The 14515-nt window shown below is 44.6% G+C and overlaps 1 protein-coding gene across 2 annotated transcripts; it reads right to left on the bottom strand.

Moving 5' to 3' along the window:
• Window positions 1-988: 988 nt before the first annotated feature.
• LOC309364928 (uncharacterized protein) lies at window positions 989-13859 on the bottom strand. Of its 2 annotated transcripts, XR_014165904.1 has the most exons (5): window positions 13738-13859; window positions 11891-11941; window positions 5490-5609; window positions 1338-3953; window positions 989-1266 (listed from the first exon to the last, which is right to left on the bottom strand). XR_014165904.1 is itself a non-coding variant. In XM_081902949.1 (4 exons), exons 3-4 carry the CDS (start codon window positions 5521-5523, stop codon window positions 2701-2703), a joined length of 1287 nt encoding a protein of 428 aa, XP_081759075.1. In that variant the 5' UTR covers window positions 5524-5609; window positions 11891-11941; window positions 13738-13859; the 3' UTR covers window positions 989-2700. The 2 variants fall into 2 exon arrangements, 1 of the variants encoding a protein (XP_081759075.1); XM_081902949.1 differs by having other exon boundaries at window positions 989-3953.
• Between the last annotated feature and the right edge of the window lie 656 nt (window positions 13860-14515).

Genomic DNA, 14515 nt, shown 5'->3' with positions numbered 1-14515 from the left:
TTAAATTTATTCCACTCTTTCTGATACTCCTCCTGATACTCCGGTTTTAAGGATAGAATCTTAAAGTTGGAAGGGACCCCAAGGGACATATTGTCCCACCCCCTCCGATGCAGGAACCACCGCTAAAGCACCCGTGAGAGATTGCCACCAGACCTCCAGGAGGAAACAGGTATTGCACAGAGATGGTGCTCTTCTGAGGGATCAGACTGCAAAAATAGGAGGAGGAAGCTGGCAGAGAAGACTCCAAGCTGTTTTAGCATTTCTGTGAATGTTCAGTCCCCCATTCCCCCCACCCAGAAATCCTATCATCTCACACCTCAATAGGGCCCATCACTCAGGGAGAAATGTGCTAAGAGGAAGGCACGCTTTGCAAACCCTCACTAGGATCAACTCCCACCCGGAAACCTATGTCCCCACTGTGGAAGGACGTGTGGATCCAGAATTGGCCTCCACAGTCACTTACAGACTCACTGTCAAGACTGTGTTCAGGGAAGACAATCTTACTTAGCTACAAGGGATTGCCTAAGAAGAAGGGGAAAAAGATAAAGCCCTAAATGGCTTGGGACACATGTTCCTGAAAAGGTGCCTTTCCCAATATCAACCATCTTGGACCTGAAGAGCGACAGGTGAGCACATTAGTGCCACTAGGGAGCGCCACCCACTTGGTGTTGACAGGGCCTTTTCAGTGGCCTCCCCTCTTCTGTGGAATGCCCTCCCGAAAGCGCCAAATGATTTGTATCAAAGCCATCTCACCTTGCCACTAGATCTCCGTCTGAGCAACTGGAAGTCCTATGAACACGAAGGGGAATGGTGAACTTCAACAATTCCTTATGCTCCCCTTGTTCTCCAGCTGCAATGCCCAAAATCCAATAGTAACCGCATGCGTGGGCATCGCTTAAGAAACACAGGAGAGGGAGACTAATTTTGAAGCAGGAATGACCAAAATCAACAAACATAAAGCTCTGCAAAAATGTGGAAGAGAATTAAGTTTCTAAAACTGATTTTTATTAAAGTTTTCACAATACAATAAAATAATATCTAGAACAAGCAGAATCGGGAATATAAGAGAGGAAAGAGGGAAAGGAAAAAAAGAAGGGAGGGAGGAGAGCAAAGCAATAAGCAGGGGTCAGCAAATGTTTTCAGCAGGGGGCCGGTCCACTGTCCCTCAGAACTTGTGGGGGGCCGGATTATATTTTGAATAATAATAAGGAACAAATTCCTCTGCCCCACAAATAACCCAGAGATGCATGTTAAATAAAAGCACACCTTCTACTCATGTAAAAACACCATGCAGGCCCAACAAATAACCCAGAGATGCATTTTAAATAAAAGGACACATTTTACTCATGGAAAAACACGCTGATTCCCGGACTGTCTGTAGGCCGGATTTAGAAGGCGATTGGGCCGGATCCAGCCCCTGGGCCTTAGTTTGCCTACCTATGCTATAAGAAACACCAAAGATAAAGGGGGAAGACATCCGATTCTCCGTCTACATTAGAAAAGGATTATTTAAGACATTTTAAAAATGTGTAAGAGCATTAAGACTAATTGGGGACAGTGCTGTGTTTCAGATATATGGTTTTATTTACATATATATGCAGCCTAAGCATCAGGTGGAGAGGCCTCCCAAAATTCGCATTCCCACAGATTTTGCTCCCCCATTTGATCTTTGGGGAGATGCTGGGATATTCGCACGCCGACCTCTCCAAACTTCACCAGGGAAAATAAGAAAAGGCTGTCCCCTGTCCACAAGATGGCCTCTGAGGCAGGGGATTCATTTCACGAACCTTTCGATTATATACAGTTTCCTTATTCTATTTCTATATCTACTATCAGCATCTAAAACCGCCAGAGCCTTTTCCCACGGAATCGCATTCTAGATACTAGGGATATTCTTCTTTTAAACTAAGGGGGCATTTAGCTAGGGCAGTTAGGTAAGCTTTAAAGAGAGGGCTGCTGGGAGTTTAGGTGACCCTCATGAAGTCACAGTCAATTTTAATTTTCCATGTTACAGCCACTTTACCAGGTTATGTTAATACACTTTATTTCAGTCTTCGCTTTCCCTTTTTATTCATCGTGTTTTATTTTACCCAGTTCCTTTTATCTTTCCCTTCCCCAAGATTCATTTATATATAGTTTGCAGTTGCTCTCCCTTTCTATACTTCCATGGTTCATAAACAAAACTACAGCTCTTGTTCTTCTGCTGCATGTATTCAAAATAAAACTTTCCAAGTGATTTTTTTTTGCTTCTTGGAACCCTTTTGGTCACCGACATCTTGCAAATCAAAGTCCTTGTTTTCACATGCGTTTATACGGTTTCCTCCCTGCGAGAACTCTTTAACGCCAGGTAAGGCTGAAACTTTCTGAAGCTCTTTCAACCTTCAAAGCACTGACAGTTAAAATCTCATAGCTACATGAATTTTCTGGTGGTGGAGGGGGAGTTGGGAAGATGAATGTGGTGGAAGGATTTCCATTTTTCTGGCCTTTATATGGACCCTACCCTTTGAGAATTCTCACCCAAGCTTTTCCCGCACTCCAAAGCTTTAATATACTCTCAACCCCCAACTGTGTATCCTTTGATTACTGAAGTTTCTCCTTCTTCGTAAGGTCTCTGCAACGATTTCTACGGTTTCTCTGCTTCGGGAAGTATTTGATGGGAAAGCGAGACTTTTCTTGAAGCTATTTCCGCATTCCAAGCATCTATATCGGTTCTCCGCTGTACGGATTCTGTGGAGGGAACAAAGGCTGGAGCTGAGAAGAAAGCTGTTCCCACACTCCAAACATGGAGGTGTGACTTCTCTGATGGAGACTGAGAGAGTAGCTCTGCGTGAAGGTTTTCCCACACTCCATGCATTCGTACGGTTTCTCCCCTGTGTGGGTTCGGTGGTGTTTCGTGAGCGTGGTCTTCTCCGTGAAGCATTTCCCGCATTCAAAACATTTATACCGTTTCTCTCCCGTGTGGATTCTCTGATGACGTCTGAGGTAATTCTTCAGAGTGAAGCACTTCCCGCAGTGCAAGCACATATGGGGTTTCTCCTGGGTGTGGATTTTCTTATGGTTGACGAGATCCGCCGCCCGTCTGACACACTTTCCGCACTCCAAACACTTATACGGCTTATCCCCGGTGTGGATTTCCTGGTGGTAAGTCAGGTTGGTGCTGTTTCTGAAGCCCTTTCCGCACTCCAGGCATTTATAGGGTTTCTCCCCCGTGTGGACTTTCCGGTGGTAAGCGAGGTTGGAGTTCCGACTGAAGCTCTTTCCGCACTCCAGGCATTTATACGGTTTCTCCCCTGTGTGGATTCTTTCATGTGCGGTAAGGTGCACCTTCAGAGTGAAGCTCTTCCCGCATTCCAAGCACTTGTACGGTTTCTCCCCGGAGTGAATCGTTTGGTGGTTTGCCAGGATCACCTTCCGGGTGAAACTCTTCCCGCAATCGAAACATTTGTACGGCTTCTCGCCGGTGTGAACTCTCTGATGATTGGTGAGAATGATCTTCCGAGTGAAGCTTTTCTCACACTCCAAGCATTTGTAGGGTTTCTCGCCGGTGTGGATCCTCTTGTGGTACGACAGGCTGCAGTTGTGTATGAAACACTTGCCGCACTCCAGGCACTGAAATGGCTTCTCCCCTGTATGAATTCTCTGATGATTAGTTAGACGTAACTTCCGAGAGAAGCTCTTTCCACATTCCTTGCAGTTGTAAGGTTTTTCCTTCGTGGGAATTATCGGAGGCGGAGGAGAAAGGCTATCATCTCCAAAGTCCCTTCCACCTTCAAAAGACCGGTATGGTTCCTCCTCCGGGTGAATTTCCTGAGGAGAAGAGACGGTGGAGTTTTCTCCAAAGTTCTTCTCACATTCCATGTATCGATATGGTTTCTCTCCAGTACAGGTGCCTTTTCCCTCTGTCTCTGTCACATCTTGTTCTCCATTATTCTCTGTTTCAGATAGATCACCTTCTGCAATGAAGAGAGAAACTGATAAAAGCCTGAGGAAGGAATAGAGCCTCAAATCACTGAGGTAGTAGCAAGGCTGAAGCTACTACTGAGAGCCAGTGTGGTGTAGTGGTTAAGAGCGGTAGTCTCGTAATCTGGAGAACCGGGTTCGAGTCTCCGCTCCTCCACATGCAGCTGCTGGGTGACCTTGGGCCAGTCACACTTCTTTGAAGTCTCTCAGCCCCACTCACCTCACAGGGTGTTTGTTGTGGGGGAGGAAGGGAAAGGAGAATGTTAGCCGCTTTGAGACTCCTTAAAGGGAGTGAAAGGCGGGATATCAAATCCAAACTCTTCTTCTTCTTCTTACTGGGAAATGATATAGAATGAATTGAAAAGGATGTTCAAAATAACTTTTATTTTTTAAAAAACAAAACCCCAGAAGCTTTTCTTTTGGGAATTATAGGGACAGAACTACCTAAATCAGGCATCCCCAAATTCGGCCCTCCAGATATTTTTTTGGGACTACAACTCCCATCATCCCTAGCTCACAGTACCAGTGGCCAGGGATGCTGGGAATTGTAGTCCCAAAACATATGGAGGCCTGAGTTTGAGGGTGCCTGACCTAAATTGTATAGAATTTTTTTTATGTATGCAACTACAGCAGCAAGAATGCTACTTGCCCCAAAATGGAATGAAGCAGAAGTTCCAACAAAGGAAAAATGGATACAAAAACTTATGGAATATGCAGAAATGTCAAAACTTACCGGAAGAATAAGGAATCAAGAAAACAAACTTTTTATAAAAGAATGGAAAAGGTTTATTGAATATTTACAGATAACTTGCAAACAGATAAAAAACACTGGCAGGATTATTGTAGTAACCTGCTGTTTCATAAGAGTAAATATTGAAAGTAGATAATTAAATGAGCAAATTAAATGAATTTGGATATGCAGAAGATATTAAAAATAAATTTAAGGAACCGGAGAAAGAGGGGAAGGAAGTCAAACTCTGAAATGTATAAATTTGAAAAGTATAAATAAAAACTTTTTTTTAAAAAAAGAAACTAGCTTCCAGGTGGAATATCCGGAAATCGCTGAAATGACCGGGGAAACCCAGATGTATGGCAAACCATGTCGGAAGTGAAGATTTTTGGGTGAATTTACTTTTTTAAAGCTCAAAAACTTCAATTTATTTAGAGATTTAGCAAGAAAAGGTCAACAACTTTTTGAAATATGGCAAACCTACAATCCTTAAAAACTTTTTTAAAAAAAACGTATTTACAATTTTCAAAAAATTTCAAATTTAATACACAAAACGTATTTTCCAATTAATATTCATTGAAAATTACTTGTTTCACCCACCGAACAAATCAGAAACTTGAATTTCAAAAGGCCCGGCCTATTCAGACTAGTCAGGTCAACTGGAGGAGATTTATTCAGAGAGAACACAATAGATAGCTGCCCATTCAAACTTAACTGCAGTGGATTAAGAACCCCTGAGCTAATCACATGCAGAAATTTCAAAAATAGGTACTTTGATCTAAACCGGTTGCTTGCTTACCCTGAGAGGCCGCAGTCCCATAGATCTCTTCCATGACTCCCCGATTCAGAGATCTCTGGTCAGGATCCAGCAGAACCAATTCCCCTTCTGCGAAATGCACAGCTACGTCCTCAAAGGACACTGGGGAGGAAAGGAAAACAGTTCATCCTTGTAGTTCAGATTATCAGCCAGCTACATAAAAAAGGCTAATTGCTGATCATTATTCTCGTAATTTAATGAAACCTTCTTGAGTGGCGTTCTCAAGGAGAGAGAACTGTCTGGGCTCAGGGAAGGTCATTTCCGGAAAGAGATAGCTTGCCAGGACTTGCTAGCTCCATTGCCTGCGAGAGGAAAAGAGAAGCTCATGCCTGTGTCTCAGAGGCAAATTGAAACACATCCAAATAAGAAAAAGTTGTATCGGCGGTCTGAGTGGAGAAACAAAACTTTATTGTTTGAAGCTGTAGCCCACCACAAGGGAGATACAACGAACACACGAGGTCAAGAGGGATGTGAATAAACAATCAAAAGTCTATTATTGGATCCACACAGGCGTCAAACCTACGTTAACGATAAAAACTTTCCCCTTCGATTAGTCATGGGTTGGTTGTTTTTTAAAAGACAATTTTTGGTGTTGTTTTTTTTAAACAACTACAAAAACGATTAAGCACCTATCCAGCATTCAAGATTCAAACATATTACTTTACTGAGAATATTGAGTACAGTGGTACCTCAGGTTAAGTACTTAATTCGTTCCGGAGGTCCGTACTTAACCTGAAACTGTTGTTAACCTGAAGCACCACTTTAGCTAATGGGGCCTCCCGCTGCCGCTGCACTGCCAGAGCACGATTTCTGTTCTCATCCTGAAGCAAAGGTACTATTTCTGGGTTAGCTGAGTCTGTAACCTGAAGCGTCTGTAACCTGAAGCGTATGTAACCCGAGGTGCCACTGTAGTCGGCACAAGATCTCGATTTGGGTCTGGCGAGATGCTCAGACGTTGTTGTATCCCAGATAGGATTGTAATGGGTCTTTCCCCCCCATTATTCAACCTGAAATAATTTCTGCCCTGCATCTGAGATCCGCTATACTGCTTCTGTCTACGGAAGCTGCATTGTTTTCACAGCTACCAACACCCATTTTCAATAAGCCTGCCTGTTATTTCACTAACTGGGCCCCGGCCTTCTCTATCTTGTTTTCCTTTCTTTTCCAGGTAGGCTGCTACCTACCTGGGCTTGCCAAGCTCTACTTTAACCCTGTAAATGTCAAACTCCCCCTTCCCACAATCCAAAAACAGTTTGGATGAGCAGAAGTACTCTCAGCAAGAAGAAGCCCGGAAAACACTGAAATGAGGTGCTTGGGGGGGGGGGCGAGGTCTGCGTCTCCCTGGTCCTGAATGGGGTAACTGTGCCCCTGAAGGACCAGGTCCACAGCCTGCGAGTCATTCTGGACTCACAGCTGTCCATGGAGGTGCAGGTAATTCTGTGTCCAGGGCAGCTATCTACCAGCTCCATCTGGTAGATGGACTACCCTACCTGTCTCGCCAGAGTGGTGCATGCTCTGGTTATCTCCCACTTGGACTACTGCAATGCGCTCTACAAGGGGCTACCTTTGAAGGTGACCCGGAAACTACAACTAATCCAGAATGCGGCAGCTAGACTGGTGACTGGGAGCGGCCGCCGAGACCATATAACACCGGTCTTGAAAGACCTACATTGGCTCCCAGTACGTTTCCGAGCACAATTCAAAGTGTTGGTGCTGACCTTTAAAGCCCTAAATGGCCTCGGTCCAGTATACCTGAAGGAGCGTCTCCACCCCCATCATTCTACCCGGACACTGAGGTTCAGCTCTGAGGGCCTTCTGGCAGTTCCCTCACTGCGAGAAGCCAAGTTACAGGGAACCAGGCAGAGGGCCTTCTCAGTGGTGGCACCTGCCCTGTGGAACACCCTCCCACCAGATGTCAAAGAGAAAAACTACCAGACTTCTGGAAGACATCTGAAAGCAGCCCTGTTTAGGGAAGCTTTTAATGTTTAATATATTATTGTATTTTAATATTCTGTTGGAAGCCGCCCAGAGTGGCTGGGGAAACCCAGCCAGATGGGCGGGGTATAAATAATAAATGATGATGATGATAGGCTCCTGCAGCTCCCTAGCCTGCACGGTTTTTGACACTTGATGGCACTGGGCCTATACTGGGATAGCCGGAACAGACCTTTTGTTGGGTGGGATACATAAGTAGCAGTCAAGTACAACATTCCTTGTTTTCCTAGAGTGGACATGCAAGGGAAAGTTTGGTCCAGTCAGTCGAAAATTTCCTGTTTCCTTCTTACTGGGACATACTTCCTTTGGCATGTGACTAGAGGTGGGTGTGGCCTTACCTGTCCAGGTAACAAAAGGGCAAGGCAGGCAGCACACTTCCTCTCATTGACTTCTTCCATTGGACCAGCATTTTAGCTAGAAATGCTCTTTTGGCCTTAAGCCAACAGAGGACACTGGGATTATCCCCATATGACAGGCATGTCCAAAGTCTGTTTTGAGGGCCTAATCCGGCCCCTGTGGCAGTTTATTTCCTGCGGTAAAATCCTAAAAAAGGTCAACAACTTTGGTCGGCCCTCATGCATGTTCACTTCATCAAATCTGGACACCCCTGGCATATGGGATAGATCCACATATATATACTTTGTAACTAAGTTTGCCTTCAGGGATCCAACTGTGAAATGATGATTCGTGTGTAAACTTCTTTCATATATTTTACTCAAGATTGTGGTGTGTTTATTCTTTTAAGAGGGATAATAAGGGGACTTAAAGGTAAAGGTAAAGGGACCCCTGACCATTAGGTCCAGTCGCAGATGACTCTGGGGTTGCGGCGCTCATCGGGCTTTATTGGCCGAGGGAGGCAGCATCCAGCTTCCGGGTCATGTGGCCAGCAGGACTAAGCCGCTTCTGGCGAACCAGAGCAGTGCACGGAAACGCCGTTTACCTTCCCGCTGGAGTGGTACCTGTTTATCTACTTGCACTCTGACGTGCTTTCGAACCGCTAGGTTGGCAGGAGCAGGGAGCTCACCCCATCGTGGGGATTCGAAACGCCGACCTTCTGATCAGCAAGCCCTAGGCCCTGTGGTTTAACCCACAGCGCCACCTGAGATGCTTAAACAAGCCTGCAACCTGCTGTGCGTTAAAAGGGGAATGTAAACTCTGCTAAGTTATAGAACTTGCTAGCACAAGTTAGGAAGGATATTAATACAGTGGTACCTCGGGTTAAGTACTTAATTCGTTCCGGAGGTCCGTTCTTAACCTGAAACTGTTCTTAACCTGAAGCACCACTTTAGCTAATGGGGCCTCCCGCTGCTGCTGCGCCACCACCGCACGATTTCTGTTCTCATCCTGAAGCAAAGTTCTTAACCCGAGGTACTATTTCTGGGTTAGCGGAGTCTGTAACCTGAAGCGTCTGTAACCTGAGGTACCACTGTAAATAATATATCCTCTCCAGCCTCCCTGAACCTTCCCAAACCTTTCTCTTCCCAGCTCCATTCCAATGGGCATAAGCAACAATGCTCCAAAGAGAACCGGTGGGGTGTAGCGGTTAGAATCTTGGACTAGGAGCCAGGAGACCTGGGTTCGAATCCCCACTCAGCCACGAAGCTCACTGGGCAACCTTGGGCCAGCCACTGCCTTTCCGCCTAGCCTACCTCACAGGGCTGTTGTGGGGAAAGGATATGGGGGCAGAAAGGTGGGGTATAAAAGGTGGTGATGACATCACTCCTATGCACCCCTGTTGTCACTGCCTGGCCAGCTAAGGTCAGAGGGCTCGGTTAATCTGCATGCATTTCCATCTGAACAGTTCATTTCCACCAGGAAGTCTTGCGTAGTTGAATCTTTACTTCAGTGGCTCTCAAAACATTTTTCCTCTGGGGCATAGCTGTCAAGCGTCCCTTATTTGGCGGGACAGTCCCTTATCCCAGCGCCATATCCTACTGCTGCCCCTTATTGATGATGTCCCTTAAATAAGCTACTGAAGGTAATGGGGCCCTTTCTATGTCCAGCTGTCCTTTGTCAACAACAAATTGTTGCTTTTTTGTGTTGAATATATGCTATATGGTAATTTATGGACCCAATAGGTATCTAAAGCCATTTGCACGCAACAAAATATGCATTTTATCAAAGTAATTGTTGATCCCTTATTTTGGCTGCTGGTCCCTTATTTTCAAATCTGTAGGTTGACAGCTATGCTCTGGGGCACATTTTCAGTATGAAAATTTCCTCGTGCTACTCCAAACGTTTTATTAATAAGAAATGCATTGGGGGGATAGGGGGAAACAAAAGAAACAGCTCCCAGTAGTACTTGGTTTCGGCAAGATTTCTTTCTTTCTGTTTGGTGTATAATTTTGTATTAAATTTTCCAAACATTTTCACAATAATCTGCATCTCAAATGACTACATTGACTTCCCATCTTCACCTCCGATGTTTTTCCCCACTCAAACCTTTTCTGCTGCATTATATATTTATGTACTGCAGAAAGCTTCTCTGTTACAGTTAAAGACTTCAAAAAGATTTCCATTCATATTCTGCAAACAAATCATTTCGACGCTGTACTATGCCACACTGAAATGTTAAAATGTTTAAAATTCCTAAAAGGAATGCCTCTGGCCTTTTACTATATGATATTATTAGTATTTTCCTTATTTCTTTGTGGACCATGCTCCAAAATTTCAATTTAAATGATGATATTCCAAAAGACAAAACTATTTTTTTCTTATACGTGACATCTGCAGCAAGAATCCTGGTGGCTAAGTATTGGAAAGAGAACCAGTTACCCACAAGGGGAGAATGGTTATGTAAGCTTTCGGAATATTTAGAATTACCCAAATTGAAGGATATAATGAGACAAAAACCCAAAAGTGAAAAAGGAATGGGAGTGGCTAAATGAATACCTTAAAAGCCAAGGTTCGAGGACAGAAATCTGGCTGAGTCTGGAATAACCTTGTGAAGTGAAAGGATAAGAATGAGGGATTTACCGTATTTTTCGCACCATAGGACGCACTTTTTCCCCTCCAAAAATGAAGGGGAAATGTGTGTGCGTCCTATGGTGCGAATGCAGGCTTTCTCTGAAGCCTGGAGAGCGAGAGGGGTCGGTGCACACCGACCCCTCTCGCTCTCCAGGCTTCAGGAGAGCCCCACCGCCAGCCCCACAAGCTCGGGGGACAGCGGGGAGGCGGAACGCCAACATCCCGCTGTCCCCCAACTTGGTTAGAAGGCTGGCGGGGGGGAGAAGCCTGCTCCTCCCCGTCGCCAGCCCCGCAAACTCGGGGGACAGCGCTGGGCTCCCGCGACTTGCGGAGACTTGCCTGCATGCTGAAGCCTGCGCGCGCTGAGCTCAGCGCGTCCAGGCTTCGCGGACCTCTCCGCAAGCAGCGGGAGCGCTCCCACGGCTTGCGGAGACTTGCCTGTTTGGGGGCTGGGGTCGGGGGAAGCTCGAGCTTCCCCCGTCCCAGCCCCGTGCCTGGGGGGAAAAAAATAATTCCCCCCCCCTTTATTTCCCCCCCAAAAAACTGGGTGCGCCCTATGGTCCGGTGCGCCCTATGGTGCGAAAAATACGGTATATCTAGATGCTAGGATAGAGATGATAAGGAAAACAGGAAAACAGGTAGACATAATGAGAGGTACGGGAGGTGCTGTGGGATTGGTGGAAGTCAATGTTTGTTTTTCTTTTTAATGTTTATATTATTAACTTGTAAGATATGGATTTTGGTTGTTGTTTTTTGTATGCTGGTTTTTGTGTTTTGTGTATTGTTATTTTTCGATATTTTCCATGTTGTTGTTGTGTGGAAAATACTAATAAAATTTGTTATTCAAAAAAGAAGAAGAAGTGTTAAAATGTTTATTTGATCGCCCTTGTTATCTTGCCACCCTCCACTTGGCATCCTGTCCTGCCACACACTTTGAGAACCACACAATTAAAACGTTTTGCGTTGTGACAACCTCATCCAGGCAGGGAAGATCTGGGATACCAAGGCATTGTCACGGACAGTGATTTGGGGAAAGGGGCACTGAAATCAAAGGGTACTTATGAAATTACTCCGGGTTTGTTTGTTTTTTAGCAGGAACGTGGGGGAACTCAGTTCCCTTAGCTTTTGAAAATTAAATAATTGTTATCTTTTGTCTGGGGGTGCTGGAACGGATATACACCCAAATACCTGAGCCCCAAATCCACCTATATCTGTAATCAATAAAGTTGTCACCACATCCTTGTCTGCTTGAGTTTATTAATCACATCTTACATTTAGTCACTGGGGGATGGGGGGTGGCAGCACTGCGACTGGGCCTACAATAAACAAACAAACAAACAAACAAACAAACAAACAAACAAAGTCCCCCCACCTTTTTTCCAGAAAAAAAGCACCAGGTACTGGAATCAAAGGGTACTTACCAAATGACTCTGTTTATTAAAGATGGAACAGTCTCTCTGTTGCTATTTCAACTAGAAACAAGCAAAAATAAAAGCATTTTTAAAAATAAAAAAGACATTAAAGGCCCACATTGAATATAACTGATCTGTAGAAAGGACTTTATGATCTGAAAATAGAGACGGTGTATGTATTTCTGCAACCCAAGGAAATATTTAATAAAAACAATTAAAATAAAAGAGAGTGTCAAAAAAAAGGAGAAAGAAACCCTCAAACAAATTTGGATTCTGGCAGCTTTGAGAACTACTGCTTTAGGTGAAAAAAAACCCTGCTGGTTTTGATTTGTCTGCAAAGATCCCCTCCTCTTGCAGACCCTCCAAGGGATGCTATTATCCAGGTAAAGTCCAGGATTTGCAGAAGCCTTCAAGGTTTCTGATTTGATCCCAGAGTGTCCTGCTTTCCCTTAGGATGTCCCCATTTCCATTGGAGAAATGTTGGGAGTTATCCAACCCCCAAGCTGAGGAGATAAGTAACTTTGCAACCCCCGAGCCAAGGAGATCTGTAACTATACAACCTTTAGAAGACATCTGAAGGCAGCCCTGTACAGGGAAGTTTTAAAATGTTTTAATGTTTTATTATAATAAAACATTTAAATATATTTTTTGTTGTATGTTGGAAGCTGGTCAGAGTGGCTGGGGCAACAAAGTCAGATGGGCAGGGTATAAAAATAAAATAAAATAATAATTATTATTGAATAGGACATCCCTATTATCATCAGAGAAATGTTGGTGGGTGTGGAGTTATGCGACCCCCGAGCCAAGGAAATAAGTAACTATACAACCTTTAGAAGACACCCCCTGTATAGGGAATTTTTAAAAAAAGTTTAATGTTTTATTATTATAAAATATTTGTATATTTTATATCTCTATCTATCTATCTGTTGGAGGCCGCCCTGAGTGGCTGGGGGCAACGTAGTCAGATGGGCGGGGTATAAAAATAAAATAAAATAAAATAATAATTGTTGTTGAATTGGACGTCCCTATTATCATCGGAGAAATGTTGGTGGGTGCAGAGTTATGTGACCCCCGAGCCAAGGAAATAAGTAACTATACAACCTTTAGAAGACATCCCTGTCATTTTAAACACACACACACACACACACATATATATATATACACACACACATATATATGTTTGTGTGTATATATGTATATATGTTTATATATGTTTGAGGCCGCCCAGAGTGGCTGGGGGCAACGCAGTCAGATGGGCGGGGTATAAAAATAAAATAAAATAAAAATTATTGTTGAATAGGACGTCCCTATTGTCATCAGGGAAATGCTGGCGGGTGCAGAGTTATGCGACCCCCGACCCAAGGAGATAAGTAACTATACAACATTTAGAAGACATCCCTGTATAGGAAATTTTTAAAAAACGTTTAATGTTTTATTATTATAAAATATTTGTGTGTTTGTTGGAGGCCGCCCAGAGTGGCTGGGATAGCGCAGTCAGATGGGCGGGGTGTAGTAATAATAATAATAATTGAATAGGACGTCCCTATTTTCATCGGAGGGGATTCTCCTGTCTGGATTCTCAGGCCAAAATGTGGGGGGAGAATCCATTCTCTCTCTCTCTCTCTCTCCGGAGCACAAAGGAGGCTTCGCTTCCCGGATGGCCTGCTAGCTTTGCGCTTTTGCGCGCAGGAAGGCAGAGAAAGGATCTCCCCCTCCCTCCCCAGATCGGGTGGCTTTTTGTGACAGATCCCGGGCGGATCGGCTGCAGGCCCCCTCCCGGGCCCCCTCCCTTTGTCTCGATCCCACCCCCGGGACACCCCTTTGCCCCCTCCCCATGCGCAAAAGGGGGAGCTCACCGGATGGCAAGAGGCGCCTCGACGCAGCGGCAAAGGCGAGTCAAGGCCACCCTGGAGAGGGAGAGGCAGGCAGGCAGGCGCTTCGGAAGGAGGCGCTTTGGCAAAGACCTCGTCCCCAAATCCCTCTCTAGGAATCGAGTGCATTGCATTTTTAACCCTTGCCAGGACAGATCTCTGCTCCCCCCCCCTTTTTTTTTGCATTTGACAGATGGGAGTTTTGCCTTGTTGGCGGCTCAAAGGAATCTCCAGAGAAGATTTGAGATGGCCTCCGGCAGCAGCCTGGCTTCATTTCTTAGCTCTAGTTACAGCTAGGTAGCCGTGTTGGTCTGCCATAGTCAAAACAAACAAACAAAAAAATTCCTTCCAGTAGCACCTTAGAGACCAACTAAGTTTGTTATTAGTATGAGCTTTTGTGTGCATGCACACTTCTTCAGATACCAAGGATATCTTCAGATATCTTCAAATATCTGAAGAAGTGTGCATGCACACGAAAGCTCATACCAATTGTTGTGTATTGAGTCAAAGGATTTTATATCTGTATTCTTATTGTCTGTATTTGCATTCGGGTAAAGTAACTGCCTTTTGGTTCCAGAGGGTACAGCTACTATTGGTTCATTTAAGCTGCTGTATTTGGATCCTCTGTCTTATTGGTTTCCTCCAAAAAGCAGGACTGTGATTGCCTGATATTGTTCCCTCCAAAATGTATCCTTTCTAGCTAGTTCCCTGTCCCTATAAATGTAGCTCTCCCCTCCTCAAGTCCCAGTCTTGTTTGCTTTAA

This window comes from Podarcis melisellensis, assembly GCF_964234715.1.
Source record: "Podarcis melisellensis genome assembly, chromosome: 2".
Classification (NCBI taxonomy): Eukaryota; Metazoa; Chordata; class Lepidosauria; order Squamata; family Lacertidae; genus Podarcis; species Podarcis melisellensis.
The sequence above is the reverse complement of the archived record's forward strand: the minus strand, read 5'-3'. Positions and strand labels throughout refer to the sequence as shown.